The sequence below is a fragment of the Bradysia coprophila genome, unplaced genomic scaffold (assembly GCF_014529535.1).
Source record: "Bradysia coprophila strain Holo2 unplaced genomic scaffold, BU_Bcop_v1 contig_350, whole genome shotgun sequence".
In the NCBI taxonomy this organism is placed as follows: Eukaryota; Metazoa; Arthropoda; class Insecta; order Diptera; family Sciaridae; genus Bradysia; species Bradysia coprophila.
In genome coordinates this window covers 1,323,370-1,343,456 of record NW_023503608.1, presented here as the reverse complement: position 1 = coordinate 1,343,456, position 20,087 = coordinate 1,323,370, and the positions used below count along the sequence as shown (strand labels likewise).

Below are 20,087 nucleotides of genomic sequence, written 5' to 3'. Positions count from 1 at the left end.
CGTGTGCCTAAAAAAGCATTTGTCATCGAGTTGTAACTATACAACGTTTTTCGCAATAAAGGCAACGGAAAGTCCTACTTTTCGTCACTTGTTGCGAAAATAACTATTGAATGCGACAGATATAGATATGTATACAGACATATTCAGTAATCAGCGTTACATTCTTTTGTTCATCCATCACACATAACACTTTTCGACGGTCATTCTTTATTCGTTCAACGGTAAAGTGACAAATAGTTCGTCGTTCAGATAGAAATTTTATTTCGTTGATGATGGTCGAATATCTTGTAAATAATTGACTTTCGTGCTGCTGCTCGAATTTACTTTTGTAATTGAACATTGATTCTGTTCTGTCTTTGTCGAGCCGGCGGAAGCGAAATAATTGTCCAAGATGGATTGGAAGCTTGTTGTACGATCAGAGTACAGAAGACTGCAGCAAGAAAGACAGATCCAAATTTCCAATGTATGGAAAGAAAATAGGTAATGGAATGACAATGATCACCTGCCAGTGCATCGAAATAATACCAAATTTGAACACTCGCCAACAGACTGCTCCTTCAGAATTCAACCGATGCGACGAGTGGGCGTTGTCATTGGAGAGTGCAAAATAGTGACCCATTGCAATTGAGCAAAGGACCAAGGATTGGTGCCAATTTCTTCGTGAAAAAGCAACCCAATTTACAAGTGATTTGGAAACATTTATTGCCGGTTGTTGATCGCCCACCACAAAATATCACATGGCTGCCGATACCTCGTAATATACCAATGAAAACGTTGCAGAGCAAAACCTACGTACCATTCCTGGGAAATGAAGCCGTCGATAGTGGGCTTGTAGACGAATTGATGAATTTAACCGAATGCGACAGCGACGACGAAGCAAAGAGTATTATGGAGGATGAGTTGTTTGTTAACCTGGTTGAAGCGTTGATTCAAATTCGTCAACGTCATACGGGCATAGTCACATCATTAGTCGTACCTGATCCAATCATCTTTCAGCGCATGTGTGAATACTTTACTGGGTTAAACAACGCAGATTACTTATGTGAAAAGTAAACGTTAATCACATCCAACTCCAAATTTCAATTGGATTAATCTGTAACCATATTGCAGGTATGAAAAGCTTACGAAACGTGCACCGTGCAGGCCGAATATTGATGAACCAATGAAAGATGGCCTGTGCCGTAATGCAGCTCTGACTTCATTTTACAAATTATTTTGTCGTAAATGCTGTATCTACAGTTGTCCATTTCATTGTAAGAAACCTACATAGTGTCTGATGCTCAGAACCACTTTATCAATTTCGAATTGATTACAGGTCACGAGAATAATGAGTTTATTCCGAAACCAAAAACTGGCGACGTCGCATGGTTGAAACCGTTCGACCGACCGTGCTCGAATCTATGTTACATGGTGGAGGTAAAACTAATCATCCTTTATTTACGAACCTAGCGAATCTAGTTGTTTGTTCTCATCTGTAGAATTCAGGACATGAGAATCGAGAAGAACAATCTTCTAGTGAAGATGGGGAAGCGAGTAAATGGTCTGGTTCGGAATTGACGATGCTGACTGCCTTAGTAACGGTTTTTCCAAACAATTTTTGTGCCATCGCTGAAATCATTCGTAGTAAAAGCTGCAAAGAGGTACCCACCATACCTGTTCTAACTTTATCAGTCCTAAGTCTTCGGAACACAGTGCGAGTGCAAGATCTCACAAATTTCTCGTTAAACTCCTAAACTTCGTGCAATTACATCACAGGTACACCGACAATTCAAATTGGCTAATAACGTTAAGCCCATCCGTACCAAGAAAAGTAAAGTCATCAATCGAGGATGGCGTACGCAAGACATCGAGAAAGTATACAAACCATGCAACCACGAAGGACTCTGCACTGACTCAGAAAATTGTGCGTGTATCAACTGCGAAAAGTTCTGTAACTGTGCCGCGGACTGCAAATATCGAACGCGAATGACGTGCAATTGTAAGAAATTCTGTGCAACCCAATCATGTCTCTGCATTAAATTGTTTCGTGAATGCGATCCGGATACGTGCACCTGTGTATCTTGCCAGAACGTTAATCTTCAGCGAAACCTCGGTAAGAGCGCTTGAGTGGTAAATCGAATCGACGCGATACTAATATCAAATCTTTGCCGGCGTACAGATAAGAAAATGCACGTTGCCTCATCGGATATACATGGTTGGGGTCTCTTTGTTGATGAGGACTGTCAGAAAGGTGACTATATCACGGAATACAAAGGTGAAATCATTTCCACTGAAGAAGCGGACCGACGGGCCAAATTGTATACGAAAGAAAATTCCACGTACATGTTTACGCTGAATGAAGAGTTTGTCGTTGATGCAATGAACTACGGGGGAAAATTCCGATTCGCTAATTTTTCACGTGATCCAAATTGCAGATCGAAAATTCTTCGGGTCAATGGTGATCATCGGATTGGCATATACGCTCAGAGATTTATTAAAGCTGGCGAAGAGCTTACGTTGGATTATCTTACAATAGATCCAACACTTAATCAGTAATCGAAAAAGTGTTCGTTTTTGTTGTATTTTGTATAATTTAATGGCCGTTTTGTTTAAAATAAATAAATAGTTTTCTTTTGTAACGACAACGTTGATTCGTTTCATTGTATTAGCAAGAACATTGAATGAATCCCCATATTCATCGATTACATCTTAAAATTGGAAATGTCTACGAAAAGTCTATCCATTTTAAGCATATGCTATCAGTATACCACCATCGTTTTTGAAAATGCAAGTGGAGAACATCCTCAACTACAAATTCAGCGCAAAACAAAAATTTAAAAAAAGAGAGAGAAAAGTGATGTTGCGCCATCTTCAGTGTTTTAAAATCGAAACAAATCGGCGTTGTTTTTGAAGACATTCTCAGCTGTCCAAATTGTGTTATATCGAAAGAATGGGTAGAACTACCAGAAAACGGTCTTTATCCTCAGGAAATAAGGAAAAAACCGACACGAGTGATTCCTCGTCCACAAGCGATTCAGAAATCGGAGATAATAAAGCCGGCGATAGGAAGAGGTTAAAGAAAAGTGACGACAAAGAGTGGAATGGAAGCGAATCATCCGGCTCAGAGCAATCGGCTGCTTCAAATCAATCTAAAGCAAAAAAAGCTACAAAACCCACAAAGCCCACAAAAGATTCAACGACAACCGACAACAAGAAGCCCAACAAGTTTATAAAAAAGAACCATGGATGGGGTAAAGCACTTGAGGTGGAATCTATAATTACACACGGCGTCTCGGCAAACGAAAAGAAATCGAGGAAATATAAAGTGAAATTGAAGGATGAGTCCATGATTTGGGTTAGTGGTCAAATGCTTACAGCTATATGCCCGGAGCTGGTTCGCCAGTACAAGGAAGATATTAACAGTGGCAAGTTTGTGAGTGGTTTTGTTGACTAGCTAATGTTTCTTCCGAGTGATTAACGATTGAAATATTTTTTAGGTGGAGGCCATAGTTTCGCATGAAAAGCAGAAAAATCGTAGCATTAAATACCTGATCAGATGGGCAGATAAGTCAAAAGGGGAAACCTGGGAGACAAAGGAATCGTCTCTAAAATTCTGTCCTAATCTGCTGAAACCGTACATGGAAAAAATGGAAGAGAAGGAAGCTGAAGCAATCGCCGTACGTTTTGCTACCTTTGTTAATTTACAAGTTTTCACCTCGATTTCATTCAATTAGGTAACAGCCATTCTCGCCCATAAATTGGTTGACCACAAGTCGCAATATCTTATCAAATGGAATGACAAAAGTAAAGGCGAAACATGGGAAACAGCTAGACGAACTATAGCTTTGTGTCCTAACATTTTGGATAAGTTCACGATGAAGGTAATTAATGTGCAACCAATAAAGTTCGCCTTTTCGAACGGTTCTGACAAATGCAAATTTTGATTGACTCTCTAGAATCCCGACTGCGTTCCGAATTTGTACATTAAAGAGTCCGTTGATAAGCCAGGAATGTCGAAACGGAAGAGTCAACTGAAAAACAGAAATCGATACTACAAAGTCCAGGATCCCAATCTCCTTGATTTCGACGAAGACTTTGATTGGGAAGTAGAACGGATTATGGAAATGAGTGTGAAACGAGATAAAACGCGTGAATTTTTGGTGCGATGGAAGGGTTTTCGATCAGCCTACGATTCGTGGTTGCCGGAAAGTGACCTGAACTGTCCGGATTTACTTGAAAAATTTATGAACATCAAAGAGAACCGCGACGAAAAGAGAGCGTTACTGCAATACAAGAACGGAAAACTGCGAACAGTGAAAAAACGTCGGGGAAAACCTCGGGACAAACCGAAAATTCGTCTCACAGCTACTACGAGCAAAGTGAAACCGAAAGCTCGTCGTTCGACTACGAGCAAAAAGAGCTCGTCAATTAAGCGGCTTCCGCAGAAACGAAAGGAGAACCAGCAGAAACGCAAGACGAGTAGTAAGAAAAAATAAATTTCTTGAATTTGAGGGTCTTAATTTGTGAGTAAGTTGACTAAGTGAATTCTATCAACTTGGTCACTTCGCTCAAATTTTGAGTATAGGTCAGCAATCGGATGGCAAAATCAAAACATGTCCATTTTATCGTTGTTTCGTACTGCTCTACTTCGGGTTGTAAACTCAGACTGTCGACAGGTGCAACATCAAAATCCATAGATTTCCAATAAATTTATTAGAAATGTTAAAGCTAGTAACACATTCACTTGACTGTTACAGAGATGTAATGTCTTTTAACCGAAAAAAAAGGATAAAACTAACAATAATACTTAAGCCTTGTGAAGCTGCAATGCAAATATTTGGTATAAAAACTAAAAATGTAGTAACTGAAGTCTAAGCACTCGTTTCAATTTAGTCCATTTACTGAGATGTGATTGAAGTTATTCTATAAATGCATCACTCATTAGAAAATTGACAGAAAATCGTAAACTTTTCAACTCACATTTATACCGAGATTCCATCCGGTGCCGGCCGGCTGATCTTTTGTGATGCCACATCGTTTACAGACAAATCCACTGTTCGAAATAGCCCATACTTCATCACCAACCGAAATCGCTTTGAATCCGACCGTTCCTTCAGTATGTGGCGGATCGCTGGGTACGTTCGCTAACATCTGCCAATGTGAACCTTCCGGGAATGTTGTTGATATTTCACGACGCACAGCCAACGAACCGGTAGCGTCCAGTGCCCATACGCCCATTTTACCAGCCGAAATCTGTTTAAACAATACGCCGCTAGGTGATTCAACTTGTTGCCAAGCATCACCCTGAGGATTTTCGGTTGTGATTCCATACCGAAAATAGGCGGCACCGTTTTTACCAACGACCCATACTTTGTTGTCCGTTGCACAAGATATTGACAGGAGTGTGTGGTCACTGGTTACATGTTCCCAGGACATTCCGAATGGTGACGATTGTGACACACCTTTGCGCATTAGTGCATCACCGTTGGCTGCAACAGCCCATACTGTGATCGTACTGTCCATAACATTCGAATCTTGAGGTTGTAGGGAAACGTCTATGATTTTTGAATTTCCGAGCTCATGCCATGGGCCACTTGAAGTTAAACGGCATTTACGATACCAGCGACGACGTCTGACATAATCGGTGAACTGTTTCTTCGCATGGTAAGTGGCTGGGAAATCTACAGCATATTGCCATCCATCTCGGTCGACTCCGCCGGGCGTATGAAAGTCAACCAACCAATCAGAAACCTTTGTAACGAAATAAATGAATTTGTAATTAAAATAGCTGGGGAGAAAGTCACGTCTTCTATACCCATTGCCAATGAATCGACAATAATTTGGTGTGTTCCTTGCTGCGCTTGTGTTTACCAGTTACATCACTCCAACTGTGTCTATCGGTTGGCAGTCCATGCGCTGTATACCCAGATAAGGGATTCCTGTTGAAATAAAATAAATTTCGGTGAATCTTATGGCAGCCATCCAAGGCCGTAGGTCTTACCATCTCTGATTCTCGTAAATGTAATAGTTATGTGTATCCGTCATGCTGTTAATTCCGGTCGAGCTCTGTTCCAATCCTTTCATAAAGGCTCCACCCCAGCCGCCAGTATACACCCATGCAGTGTTATCGTATCCGATCCCTTAAGAAAAAATGTATTTTACCCCTGGCATTTGCTGTTAAGCAGTTTGTCCTATCTTACCCCATGTCACACCACTTTGACACGATTCTACACGTCGCAAATGTCCACCCATTTGTCGCCAGAAAATATCACGCAACGGGACAATGGCTTGAGGTGTTTTATAGACGATTTTGAATAATTTCACGCGGCCGCTCACATACAGTCCGTTAACGGCTTCCGGTGCACCACGGTGTTTAAACGTACAAAATTCTTGATTGTTCACAGTTATATTAAATACATCAGTCTCGCATCTGTGTCAATGGGTCAATGAGATGTCATTTCCGAGGTCATTTCAATTTGAGTTTCAATTTTTCGTTATACCTGACAACAAGTGTAAACTCAGCTCCCGGTGCAAAAACCATCTTGTCGATCCGAATTTCTGTCATCCATTCGGATTTTTCCATCGAGTTAAGAACGATCACCCTCTCGTTAAATCTAAAAAAAAAATTATTTCAGAAATGTCGTTACTTAAGCGTGTTACGCACATTACCTTGGATTAATATGGCACAAAACTCGCCTGTGCTTTTCCGTTTTGTGTTTCAACACGGTTGTGACAGTCGGATGACATTGTAAATCAAATCGTATCTGATCGGCATCGTCATACACACATCCGGTTACTTCTAAGATCGATCCGACTGGCATACCGTTGTACAGAGTGTTATAGTACGGTGTTTCTGTTGCCGAAACATCAATTTCCTGTTTGAATAGGCTACTATCACTTTCACGCTGCTGTGCTTTCAGATTGCTCGGATCATAGACGAACACATCGCCTAAATTCGAAGTCGTCCAAATAGATTCGGGTGATGGTCGACCGTGGACTTCATTAATTTGGCAACACACAGAAGTCAGATGAGACAACCAATCTTCCATATCAGTGTCACCGCTAAATTGTAGCTTTAAAGGTGACGAACCAGATGGTAGTCGAGGTGCATGTACTGCTAGTCTAGGATTTCCTGCTTCACTGCAGCACATAACACACGTAATCTCGGACAATGAAAACTGCATTTTAGTCGTCACGCCATCCGGATTTAGAATGGTCAGCGTTCCAGAATCTAAACCAGTTCCGCATGACGTAACCCATTCCAGTTCGATTAGACAATCTTCGAACGGTCCGTATCCTTTAGCTGCTCTAGCTTCCCCACTTTTCACCCACGACGACAATTCTACTGCCTTTTCATAATTTTCGAAGTTAAGCTCTTGGCTCGCTAGCCTCTTCTTCAAGTCTTCCAGTATTTTTACACGCCATGGCTGATTGAGTTCCACTTGTGAAGTCGAAGCTATAGTGTCACTAAACCAATTCGGAAGTTGATTTGTATCGATAAACACGGCACCGGCAGAACAACATGTCCAAATTACATCGCATTCAGCCCAATATTGTGAACCTCCGTGATCGTCATCTTCTCCGAACACACCGGAGTCTCTAGTTGAATCGGCATCGAAAACAGCTGAATCACTTTCCGGATGAGCCTCGGTGCCAACCATCGAACCAACACTTCTCACTGGAGACCATGATCGTGGATTTTTCAGTGGTCTGTCGAAATGTTTACCACAAACTTCATACACTTCAGCATTGGGAGCTGAGGATGCGGTTTGTTCATCCAACATACTAAGTTTGTGTCGTCGATCTGGTTTTTCATTCAAACTGCCGGTAGGAGTGTCCTCAGGCTTTGGCCACAATTCCAATTTATTTCTTTGCTGTGCTGTAGGAGCAGAACGTGACGTTTCATCATCATTTTCGATTATTGCTGATGTTTCCACACGTCCCTTTTCTTTGTATAGACTGCTCAGACTTCGATGTTTTTGACCCGGTGAGTCAGATCCGCTGCGACGAGAACACAACGATGCAGAGCTTGATGTTCGACTGAGCTGCATCGGACATTGAATTAGCCTCCATTTTTTTCCTGTTGGGTCTGATGTCATCACGTTCGAGCGGAAATAAAGTCCTCTGTCTTCCGAGCCAACAGCAAAGACTTGATCATTCGATGAAACCGAGACCATCGAAATGTTTCCTACCATTTCTACCCATCCACTACCAATTGCCGAGTCTTCACTGATTCCGGCTGTTTCACCTTTTACACCACGGCGGAACCAAACGTGGTTGTCATTAGTCACACACCTGAATAATGGTTTTTGTGTATAAATTCCACCGTTCGTTTGCATAGAAGCTATTCACTTACCAAACTGAATCAGTTCCAACAGAGACTTGCACGATCTTTAATCCATTTCCAGGCGGTTTTACTTCAAGCCAACTTTCTCCTGACATGCTTTCTTTGGTTACTCCAGAACGAACGATTACCCTGCCGTTGTAAAGCACAGCCCAGACTAGTCCTGTGTTTCCTACGCTTATTTGGGATACTTCACACCCTGATGGAGTGTTTATCGCAGTCCATCGGAGTCCTTCCGGTGAACTGGTATTGACTCCGGTGCGAACCATAACTCTACCGTGAGCAGTTATTGCCCAGACCAACAAGTTGCCAGCTGATGAACCGGGAACGTTACAGCCACCAATTGCTAAAGTGGAAATTTTTGTTTAACTTTATCGACAACGGAATTCCTGGAGCTCCTCAAATTACCAACGTCAATGAATGGCTCCTCAGTCGGATCTTTATGTAACGGAGCTACAGCGCACCACGAATTCAAAGCACTATAACGCCTGTATCTCACCCACTTCCGTCGCCTGACGCATGAATTCCATTTCTTCTCCGTTTGATATTTCGCAGGAAAATCAACAGCATATGTCCAACCGTCATGATCTAATTGCTGGCCGTCAAGTGACAAATCTAAATGCCAATCACCTTCCCATTGCCATGCCATGGACGGCAATCGAACTTTGTCTATGCTACGATTCACCAAACCGTCAATGGAGGAAAAATTGTGTCTATCTGTCGGTAACATTCGACTGGAGAATCCTTCCAGCGGCAACCATCGTTCATTCTCATAAGATTCCTCTTTGACGCGAATCGGAATGTCGAGTCCTGTAATGTAAAAAGAAAAAAGTTTGAGAATTTTCACAGATAACAGTAGCAGTGAATTAGTACCGTGAACGTGAACGTACACCTGGCGATCGCCACCAATAGCCCACATAAAATGAGGAACAGCTGACACTTTTTTGAACTCAAGTCCGAGATACAAAAATTCTCGCCACGCCGAACTGCCCGTTGACAATGCATAAACACGGCCTTCATTATTAGTGGCGAAGAGGATAGTACTGGGCATTGTATTGAGCAGTTAATGGAATGTTGTTTCTGAAAATAAGAATTAAACTTCAGTTGTGCAATCGAATCGGCAAATATGTTCGCTACAATGGTTAGCAATATGTTATTAATTAGCTGGTGCAGTGAATTACTTCCACTTTTACTAAGCGATAACGGTTTTTGCTGTTCTATTGTTATCGTCTCCTTCAATTATTTATTTCAACTGACGAATTGAATTGCGTTTTTATCGCTTTGGTGCTCGTATTTTGTGTACAGTCAACTCAAATTAAATAGAAAATGTTTTGAGACCTTCGATAGTACACCATATCATAGAGGCCGCACGTGTACTTGCACAGTTGATTTTGTTAATCAAGTAACGCTTTCATGAATGAAATTATAATGAATTATGGCGGAGATCTGTACGAAACAGTTGGAATCGACGTTTTGTGTGATATATTAACCTGTCACAGACAGCAAGCATATTAACAGTTTTACTATCTGATCTAATACTTCATTTGATCGATGATTTTCAGAGAATTCAGAAATCTTTTACTAATTTGTTTATTTGTTTTGAACATGGTTTTTGCTATATAAGACCTCATCGGTCAGAACTTGTCGTTAATTATTGCTGTCTTTGTCAATAACAGATGACGTCTGTAGCAGGTTAAAGTGAAAAGTACCACAAATAGGAGATTTTTTCAGTCTGTCAGGTGAAGAGGATCTTATTAAAACGTTTGGATCAGAAAAGAGAATTTTACCAAAAAGAAGACGTCGTCTGTGAACTCGAATATCGACGGTCATTTTTACCAGGGCACACAAATAAATAAACTGTTTCACCATTAACATTCGATTAGAACAAGTCAATCAAATTTTATTATGAACATTTAGGTAATTACAGTCGCTGTGTCTGTTCAAGATAGTAAAGGTTAACTGTTTGAACGAACCAAATGACTCAATCCTCGCTATTCGCAAAATACAATATTCTGCGCAAATTATTTGGAGACACAAAAAATTATGCAATGAATTGTCGTACCCGTCAAGTAATTAAACAGAATGACTCAATCTACAACACGAAAATAGCTATTGTCTTCAATGTTCACTCTTCCTTTTTTGTCGACACAGTAAATGTGTTGTATTTATTAACTTGCCGTAGCACTTGTAACGTATACACAAATCAAATCGCTATTAAATCGGTCAAAACATCTGTTTTTGTTCGATTACAGTTTTTGTTTACAATATTTTGTATTCAATATGAATGGGTTGGGTGTTTTTATGCTAGTGAAACAGTGATTTTACTACCTGCAAACGATTCGGATCACCCCAATTGAAGTTTTAAAACATCGCTGTGTAAATTAGAGTTACGTTTCCAACGTAAATCAGTAAATCTAATTGGCTGTTAATGCTAAAATAAATTATTTTGTTTCCCAAACAGTGGAAACATTAGCTTAAACACTAAGAAAATCAATAAACTTTTTTTGACAGTGGACTGTCATTGTCAATTCAAACATTCAAAATCATATGGTTTGACGACAGCGCTTCGTGGATAATGAAAAAAGTAGGACTTGATGTTCGCATTTGTTTTAAAATTTTCATTTCACTCCATAAAATTTAGGTATAAGTTTTCATGGCTTAATTGAGTAATTAAGTCGACTTCTCAATTATTCTGGTAAACTGTTTAATGTCAGGAATATACCAAAGTAAAGAGACTGTTATAATCTGAGCGAGAGTTCCGAATACCAGTTAATTATAACATGCCTTGGGGTACTTCTCATTGCACATTTTCATATAAGTTTTTGACATATCCACCAAGGCAAGCAGGCCGTAGCTAGGCCAGCTGATCAATTACATCGGATGAGGATGAAAAGCGAGCTAAATGCTCAGCCACAAAACGAAAAAAGAGTCAATTAAAAAGAAAGTCTGTTGGGTTAATATTAGGGTTGTGTGATGGATAAAGGGTTGAGACTGACGTAGTACACAAAAACTAGATGTCAAAAATCGATTTACAACTTGCAACGAATCATGGAAGCTAAACTTTCGAGTTTTTAATCTCCCACCTATTTCGACTGCAACTAAAAAATTTCTTTGAGATTTTTGTTAGCTTTATATTGGGTCTATTCTACTGATTGGAGTTCAATGTTACAGAAAAAATTAAATTCGGAAGAAGTTTGTCGGAAAAGTATATTTTGTGCTTGAAGACTGAAATTCGACGGATTTCGATATCGAAAAGTTCAATTTTACTGTACTTCTCAGAGAGAGGTATTTGCGGCCAAGAAAGTACTTTCTTGGACGCTCTCTCCGGCCGAAAATGGGTTTTCATATATATTTTTCCGGCCGCGAGCAAGTGTGCATGCTTTATTGTTGAAATGGCTGTAGAGTGATTTCTATGTTAATGTTGTTGTGGTTTCTCGGCTCCGCCTCGTTAGGACAAACCTACGACTAGTACCGAAAAATTCAACTTTCTATCACTTGTAACAAAATGTACTATTTTGTGAGAAATGTTTGTGGCATGAGGGTTTGTTTCGTCTAAAATTGTTGCAAAATGGTTCAATTGAGAAAATCGAGCTTTGAAAATTTCTAAAAAATTATCGTTTTTTAAATTTTTTATCAATATAATGTGGAATAAATAAAACTTTTGCTCAAAACAAACGAGGCATTAAAAACGTGTTTTGGTCCTAGTTTTCATTGACAAATGCAGCAGTTGCGATTTTGAATAGAAAAAGTTCTAACTTCATTTGACAGTTTCGAAAATTTCGTCATGAAAAATAGGACCAAAACACGTTTTCAATGCTTCGTTTGTTTTGAGCATAGAATGCTAACCAGGTAAAAACTTATCATGAGGTTCATTTATGTTCAAGAAGCGCTTTCGTAGCTTATTTCTCGTGGAATCCCTTATGATTTTGAATTTTCTTCTTTGTCAAATTTAATTGCTCCAGAGCAATTAAAGCAACACATAGCAACGCGAGTTTGACATAATTTTCTTTTGTTTTCTGGCCTTCTTTTTCCATTGTTTTAAAATGTCAAACCTGCGAAAGATACGCAATTTGTTCGATTACGATTACTTTTTCAAGTTTGAAAGTTTCAAAACAATTGAAAAAGGCCCAAAAACAAACGAATTTTATGTTAAACTCTCGTTGCTATGTGTATCAGCAGTTAGTAACACTGAAATAGTCCTATACGAATTTCGCGACAAGATCAAACAAATACAAGAAAATGATGACTAAATGACGAAATCTCTCAACAATCATCGCTTTTACCAAAAGTTTGTACATGATAAAAAATCTTGAAAAAATGTTACATTGTCAACCCTGCAACAATACGCGAAAATCAAACTTCGAAGTCATTTTGTTCGGTTTGTTCGCGAACAGTCTAGACATTGCATGACAGCGGAACCATATGATAACAAATTTGCATCCAATTTATTGAATTATTATCGAAATAATACAAAAATTCATGATCAACCCTGTCCAATATTCGTAAACAAATTGAATATTTACAAAAGTTGGATATTTTCATTTTGTTTCATTCAGAAAATTTGTAAATTGTTGACAAACAAGTCGTCAATTGACCGGATGTTGACAACGTAGAATCGAGAACTTTCTCGTGAATACCAGTCGTATTGTGGAGTATATAAATATATGCGACAACTGTTCTGCAGTTCATTCATACAGAAAACTTGACAGTGTGCAGACTACGCTAAATAATTTGTGCTCCAAGCGAATTTAATTCAATCAAAGAAAATCATTTTCCGTGATATTTCATTGTGAAAAGTGGAAAATTCTTTTGTGAAATTGTAATTAAAACTCAGTCAAGGTGAGCTAAATGCGAATTTATTGTGATAAATTAATAATTTAATGAGAAATTTCATTGTGCCGGTTCATTTTTGGGTGCCAATTTTTTTTTCCGCAACTATTCAGTTGACGCTCTGAATCAATAAATTTTCCAAAGTTTTAATTAGTTTAACTTCAATGATAAATCGTGCTTCAAATTTCGAAATGAATTTTGTTGCATCCAACACTTAACTGAAAATTGGCCCATTAAAATTACACGCATGTTCGGAACATCTCGAATGTTCTGGACCGTCGGTCGATGATTCATGATGATAAAACGTAGAACAATGTGCATAATCAGACAAAAATTATGTTGAAAAATTCTATGCTGCCTTCCTACTGACAAAACTAGCTCGACAATTCGAGAACACTGTCCGAAAAGAAAATCGATATTTTCCATCTCTCTAATGACCACGTTTTCTTTGTTTGCAGATGCCAGAACAACCACAAGGAGAAGTCGAAACATTCGCTTTCCAAGCCGAAATCGCTCAGCTTATGAGCTTGATCATCAACACATTCTATTCCAACAAAGAAATTTTCATCCGTGAATTGATTTCCAATTCGTCTGATGTAAGTTCAACACTGTCAAGTGCAACCAAATGTCAGAAACTAATTCCCGTTTCGATTTCTATTTGTGCAGGCTTTGGATAAAATCCGCTATGAATCCCTCACCGATCCAACGAAATTGGAATCCGGAAAGGATTTGTTCATCAAACTCATTCCAAACAAGGCGGCTGGAACACTCACAATCATCGATACTGGTATTGGTATGACAAAGGCTGATCTCGTAAACAATTTGGGTACAATTGCCAAGTCCGGAACAAAGGCTTTCATGGAAGCCCTTCAAGCCGGTGCCGATATTAGTATGATTGGCCAATTTGGTGTGGGCTTCTACTCGGCGTATTTGGTTGCTGACCGTGTCACTGTTACGTCGAAAAACAATGACGACGAGCAATACATTTGGGAATCTTCCGCTGGCGGATCGTTCACAATCAAGAGCGACAATTCTGAACCACTCGGTCGCGGTACAAAGATCGTGTTGCACATCAAGGAAGATCAAATGGAATACTTGGAGGATCAAAAGATCAAGGAAATTGTCACAAAGCACTCACAGTTCATCGGTTATCCCATCAAGTTGTTGGTGGAGAAGGAACGCGATGAAGAAATCAGCGATGATGAAGAGGAAGACGAGTCCAAGAAAGAAAACAAGGAAACAAAGGAAGGTGAAGGTGATGAACCAAAGATCGAAGATGTGACTGAAGAAGACGAAGACAAGGATAAGAAGAAGAAGAAAACCATCAAAGTTAAGTACACCGAGGACGAAGAATTGAACAAAACGAAACCAATTTGGACCAGAAACCCAGACGACATTTCCCAAGAAGAATACGGAGAATTCTACAAATCGCTCACCAACGACTGGGAAGATCATTTGGCCATCAAACATTTCTCGGTTGAAGGACAATTGGAATTCCGTGCTTTGTTGTTCGTACCTCGTCGGGTGCCATTCGATTTGTTCGAAAGCAAGAAGAAGAAGAACAACATCAAATTGTACGTTCGTCGTGTATTCATCATGGACAATTGCGAAGATCTCATTCCGGACTATTTGAACTTCTTGAAAGGTGTCGTCGATTCCGAAGATTTGCCATTGAACATTTCCCGTGAAACTCTCCAACAGAACAAAATCCTCAAAGTTATTCGCAAGAATTTGGTAAAGAAGGCATTGGAATTGTTCGAAGAACTTGCCGAAGACAAGGAACAATACAAGAAATTCTACGAACAATTCAGCAAAAATCTTAAGTTGGGCGTACATGATGACAGCCAGAACCGTGCAAAATTGGCCGATTTATTGCGTTTCCACACCTCGGCATCCGGTGATGAACACTGCTCTCTCCAAGACTACATCGATCGCATGAAAGAAGGCCAGAAACACATTTACATCATCAGTGGTGAGACCCGTGAACAGGTTAGCAACTCGTCGTTCGTCGAACGTGTCAAGAAGCGTGGATTGGAAGTTGTTTACATGACCGAACCAATTGATGAGTATGTCGTTCAACAGTTGAAGGAATACAAGGGTGTGTCCTTGGTGTCGGTTACCAAAGAAGGCTTGGAATTGCCAGAAGATGAAGCCGAAAAGAAGAAGAAGGAAGAAGATCGCGCTAAATTCGCTGGATTGTGCAAGGTCATGAAATCAGTATTGGACAGCAAAGTTGAGAAAGTTGTCGTCTCCGATCGTCTTGTCGAATCGCCATGCTGCATTGTCACATCCCAGTACGGTTGGTCGGCCAACATGGAACGTATCATGAAGGCTCAAGCTCTACGTGACGCTTCAACCATGGGTTACATGGCTGGCAAAAAACATTTGGAAATCAATCCAGACCACTCAATCATCGAGACATTGAGACAGAAGGCTGATGCTGACAAAAATGACAAGGCCGTCAAAGATTTAGTTATTCTTCTGTTCGAGACTGCTTTACTATCATCTGGATTTTCATTGACTGAGCCACAAGTTCATGCATCGCGTATTTACCGTATGATCAAACTCGGTTTGGGCATTGACGAAGACGAACCAATGGCTGCCGAAGAAACACCAGTTGCCGGAGAAATGCCACCGCTAGTCGATGACACCGAAGATGCTTCACAAATGGAAGAGGTCGATTAAAGTGTTTAGATAAAGCGCACGTTCCACATGTCGAATTTTGATTCATTTTTATTTCATTCAACTTTTGTTTACTGCCACGTTGTAGTGGTTAATAGCGCATTTTGCCACTCACTCTTAATGATATAAAAGATGAAAATTTGTTTGTTTTTTTGAAATGAGGACATTGTTTGACTGAGGTAATTGGATTCCAAGCAAATAAGATTGATTCATGAATAAATTCCGTTTCTAAGTTATTTTCGAATAAATAATTAAATTTAAAACGCAAATTTCCTCAAGTCTTTCATTTTGGAGTTGCAGCTGGAGTAGCGGTAAAGAGTTTGTCAATTTACATGATTGGGCAAAGGTGAGTTGAACTTGGCTGATTGTCTTTAATCAAAAATTTGGTAAAGTGAGTTGGGTCGAACCAAATGCAACCTTCTATGGAAATTAGAACCAATGAGTTTAGAGCTTGAAAATTAACGAGCTATCTTCCGTCATGTTTGTGGCATTGTACGGTGGGTTTCAAAATAATTCAACAAAGGGTCGCGATGCAACGTCTGAATTATTTCAAGTCCTTGTATTGTTGGTAGACTCCAACACTGTACAAATCTATGTGCATTTAGTTACCGGATCTGCTCGGTATTTTTGGAGAACCATCGCTACGCGAGTGGCTTCGAGTCAAGATTTACATATTGGTTGTGACTAACTCTAAGATGATTTGTACATACAAAATGTCTCAGCCAATCTGGTCTATGGAGCTGCGGTAACCGAAAATCGAAATTCCGTCACAACATTAAATCGATACTGATTGAATGATGGTGGTAGTTCAACTACCGTAGTTGTCGAGAATTAGATGTTTTAACAATCACCAATTGATATTTGATAAGTCGTCTGAAGTGTAGAAGATGTGAAAAAGTTTTTATTCTTACGCGACACTCGTAGAACCTCGGACCTCATATCGAATTCCGCAAGACTTGTTTAAACGGAACATAGGTGATGCATTAGAGGAAATTCGTTTGATTGATTTGGTATTTGATTATAGCACGCCCTCCTTCCTAGAATTCCTTCCACAAAACCCTTCCACAGATCTCCGCAAAAGAATATTTTCCTCAGCATGTTTATGCAAAATTTCTGAAACGATTAATAAGTCTAGTCATCTGTCATCATCAACGATGATTTATAGTGTAAAACGATGAAATCTAAATACAGCATTCCTCTCATATTTATGGGATTTCAACAGCAAAACAAATGTAGTAAAAGATCCATTCCAATAAAAAATAAATGGTTATTTACATAACAAGGGATACAAAGTTGAAAAGTAGAGTTTTAGTGTGAATTTTGTTGATCCGAGGCGAAGCCGAGGTCAATAAACACACGAAAACGAAGCTTTTTATTTGTTTTACCGAGTTCTGTAAACGATTTTACATGCTGAGCATGTATCATGTAATAGTACATTACTATGCAAGGGAAGTAAAGTGATATCTCGTATCCAGATGAGAAAAAGTATCCGAGGGCGGCAGCCCGAGGTACTTTTACTCATCGTGATACGAGATATCACTTTATTTTCCGTGTGTAGTACGACGTTTTACTATGCGAGTGATGTAAAGGTTATTGCCTATACATGTAATAGCCTTATTACATGCACCAGCATAGTAAAATGCTATTACTTGCTTTTGAAACCTAAACCAAATTTCTTGTTTTCCCTAGGTGTGTAATAAGCAACTTTCGACCCTAGGGAAAACAAAAGCACGTAAGAGATAGTACATTTTCTACCTTGGTGTATATTTCGAGAATAACTTCGTATGTACAATTGTATATAACGAGCGCCAGCGAGTGTATATACAATTGTACATAAGAAGTGATTCGAGAAATATACACCAAGGTAGAACAATGTTTTATCTCCTGCAAGCTGATATTTCATACATCAGCGAAATAACCACAAAAATTTGGATTTAAAATTAATTAATTAAGCATGTTGTTTTAAAACGCATTCACAACAAAAAAAAACATCATACAGAGAATCCTTTATTTACTTACTCACACACATATACTATCCACTTCAACATTTCGTTCAATTCACATCATTCCGACTACTCTGATTATTTGATCGATGTAGAAGTGACTAACGAACCACTACCGACACCAATTGCATCGCGTTATGTGATTTGTTGGCGTAGTGGTCAGCATGTTTGGTTGATGTGCTGCTGGTCCCGTGTTCGCTTCCGCCGTTCGGCGATTTTTTTTTTTCAAATACGTAGATGGAAAGTAAATTTACCCTAGGTGGGTTATGTGTGAATTATCCAATCGTATAGGCTGTGGTTATGTATGTGTTTGTGTTTATATGCAGAAACGCGTAATGTATGAAATATCAGCTTGCAGGAGATAAATATATTAACAGCTTAAGGAAATTGTCTTCATAATAGCCTCTTGTGTATGAAACCGGCGCAGCGTATCAAAGTTTTGCAAACATATTTTTAAGACTTCTTTAAGCAAAACATTTAAAACAAAATGAAACAGCCCATAACCCGAATAATAATTTGAAAAATTTAACTTTTTAACCACTATAATAAGACATAATCAACTCGGTTACTCGGGAGTGGTCTTCGTAGCGCAGCAACTGTGCTCACAACAACATAAAAGTTGATGACCCATCGAGTCACCGCTACCCGAAACTTATGATTTTTTAGGTATTAGGGATTTTAGAGCCAAAGCCTTTCTGTCTTCCATAGTAACACCTCGAGAATTACGAGTCACTAGTGTTTCTACAAGTAGGAATGCTGAAGTCTTACAAATAAAGTCACTAAAGCCATTTGATATCCTCATCAATTTGATGCCGGCATGAAATAATTTAGACCCTCAGCATGAAACGTTGTATACGCGTCTTTTGTGGACGGTTTATTTCAGGTACCTTCGCTTGTCGCCTCCCTTCGTTCGGGCTACAGCTGGCGAAATACGTAAATAACTATTCCTTACGTTAATATTACTGAGTTGTTCAATTGATTGTGACTAGACTATCCTTATGGATAGTATAAGGACCATTACAATGGTTTATATTCTAATCATTGTGTCGATATATAGATGATAATAGATTTCACATGATATGGAGTGTTAATTAAAATTAAACTTCATTATAGTTGAAGACACTAAGGCTTAGACGTACTGTAACTGAATAATTAATCAGTTTATTGATTCGGTATATCGACCTTTCATAAAATATTCAGTCAAGCCGACAATCTTGTTTTACCGGTTAAACAGTCTAAAATTTAAATATACGCAAATTTAAAGCTAAATTGCGTTGACAGTGACTTTCGTGGAACCCGCAAGACAAAATTTCAGACTACAAACTCTACACTTGTTGAAAAGACAGTAACTGAAGCCTGTTGCTCTTGAACGCACTTGTAGGCTTGCTTTTATCCTCGCTTTTATCACAAAATTGTTTTTATGAGTGGATCGGCTGAAAATCAGATATGAAGCCAATTCATGTCCTTATTTCACTCACGTCGACTGTAGTTCCAAACTTGCGAAAAGCCAAAACAAATAGATATAGGTCGGTCTAGGTATCTCGATGCAAACTGAGCCCTTTATCAATATCAGTACAAAAACCGTTTACGAAAATCTAAGAAAATTATGTACAGTGAACGACATCTCAAATGTCTCACTGTCAAATTTTTCTGAGAATTTTATTGTGTCATTGCAAATTCACAATGACATTCTCTGAAAAAAATGACAGTGAGACATTTGAGATGTCGTTCACTGTAAAATGTCAAAGACCCAAAATCATATTAAGTAAATTACTGTTATCTGAAATGGAGGCTCGATTATATACATTAGCTGATAGCACATATTTATCTGGAACTAGTTTGGCTTTCGTTTTCGTTTAATGTGCAATTTTAATATTTAATTACTGAGTTTGTTAAGTGTGTGTATTTAAAGTATATAAAATCCATATGTATATAGACTAGCACTAGACGTATATTGTTTATGCGTAAAGGCGAGCCATAATTTTAAAATATTGAGCACTAGTTCTACTAGATATTTTGCTTGAGGGAATTTTACAGGTAGGTGATGGAATATTCCAATAATTTACAAGGACAAACCAACTTTGTTTGCAAAATTTTATGAAGTTCGGTTGAAAGAAACCACTAAGAAAATATTATAAGATATTCAGTTTGCGGATTCGTAAACGATAATAGTTATCGAAACCATTATTTGATTGGATCTGAGTATTATTGGCAGATTGATATAATAGTAAAAATTACGTTTCAATGGG

General features: G+C 38.9%; 4 protein-coding genes across 7 annotated transcripts; 3 read left to right on the top strand and 1 right to left on the bottom strand.

The window, feature by feature from the left end:
- Nucleotides 1-138: 138 nt before the first annotated feature.
- LOC119080015 (histone-lysine N-methyltransferase E(z)-like) lies at nucleotides 139-2,630 on the top strand. Of its 2 annotated transcripts, none has more exons than XM_037188193.1 (7): nucleotides 139-480; nucleotides 549-1,049; nucleotides 1,111-1,253; nucleotides 1,316-1,416; nucleotides 1,479-1,640; nucleotides 1,756-2,092; nucleotides 2,159-2,630. In XM_037188193.1, exons 1-7 carry the CDS (start codon nucleotides 392-394, stop codon nucleotides 2,533-2,535), a joined length of 1,710 nt encoding a protein of 569 aa, XP_037044088.1. In that variant the 5' UTR covers nucleotides 139-391; the 3' UTR covers nucleotides 2,536-2,630. The 2 variants fall into 2 exon arrangements, with proteins under 2 accessions (XP_037044088.1, XP_037044087.1); XM_037188192.1 differs by having other exon boundaries at nucleotides 182-480; nucleotides 1,479-1,691.
- Nucleotides 2,631-2,846: 216 nt separating this feature from the next.
- On the top strand, nucleotides 2,847-4,854 carry LOC119080042. Its single transcript, XM_037188244.1, has 4 exons — nucleotides 2,847-3,412; nucleotides 3,477-3,656; nucleotides 3,714-3,860; nucleotides 3,936-4,854. The coding sequence occupies exons 1-4, from the start codon at nucleotides 2,930-2,932 to the stop codon at nucleotides 4,473-4,475; spliced, it is 1,350 nt and encodes a 449-aa protein (XP_037044139.1). The 5' UTR covers nucleotides 2,847-2,929; the 3' UTR covers nucleotides 4,476-4,854.
- LOC119079984 (tectonin beta-propeller repeat-containing protein) lies at nucleotides 4,674-10,845 on the bottom strand. Of its 3 annotated transcripts, XM_037188140.1 has the most exons (12): nucleotides 10,386-10,479; nucleotides 9,873-9,880; nucleotides 9,197-9,404; nucleotides 8,732-9,133; nucleotides 8,336-8,669; nucleotides 6,649-8,274; nucleotides 6,480-6,593; nucleotides 6,180-6,409; nucleotides 5,981-6,119; nucleotides 5,795-5,918; nucleotides 4,960-5,730; nucleotides 4,674-4,902 (listed from the first exon to the last, which is right to left on the bottom strand). In XM_037188140.1, exons 3-12 carry the CDS (start codon nucleotides 9,372-9,374, stop codon nucleotides 4,864-4,866), a joined length of 3,957 nt encoding a protein of 1,318 aa, XP_037044035.1. In that variant the 5' UTR covers nucleotides 9,375-9,404; nucleotides 9,873-9,880; nucleotides 10,386-10,479; the 3' UTR covers nucleotides 4,674-4,863. The 3 variants fall into 3 exon arrangements, with proteins under 3 accessions (XP_037044035.1, XP_037044034.1, XP_037044036.1); XM_037188139.1 differs by lacking the exons at nucleotides 9,873-9,880; nucleotides 10,386-10,479 and adding an exon at nucleotides 10,652-10,841 and having other exon boundaries at nucleotides 9,197-9,403; XM_037188141.1 differs by lacking the exons at nucleotides 4,674-4,902; nucleotides 9,873-9,880; nucleotides 10,386-10,479 and adding an exon at nucleotides 10,652-10,845 and having other exon boundaries at nucleotides 5,433-5,651; nucleotides 5,716-5,730; nucleotides 9,197-9,403.
- Nucleotides 10,846-12,714: 1,869 nt separating this feature from the next.
- Nucleotides 12,715-16,104, top strand: LOC119080004 (heat shock protein 83). Its single transcript, XM_037188176.1, has 3 exons — nucleotides 12,715-13,162; nucleotides 13,612-13,749; nucleotides 13,820-16,104. The coding sequence occupies exons 2-3, from the start codon at nucleotides 13,612-13,614 to the stop codon at nucleotides 15,836-15,838; spliced, it is 2,157 nt and encodes a 718-aa protein (XP_037044071.1). The 5' UTR covers nucleotides 12,715-13,162; the 3' UTR covers nucleotides 15,839-16,104.
- Nucleotides 16,105-20,087: the final 3,983 nt, after the last annotated feature.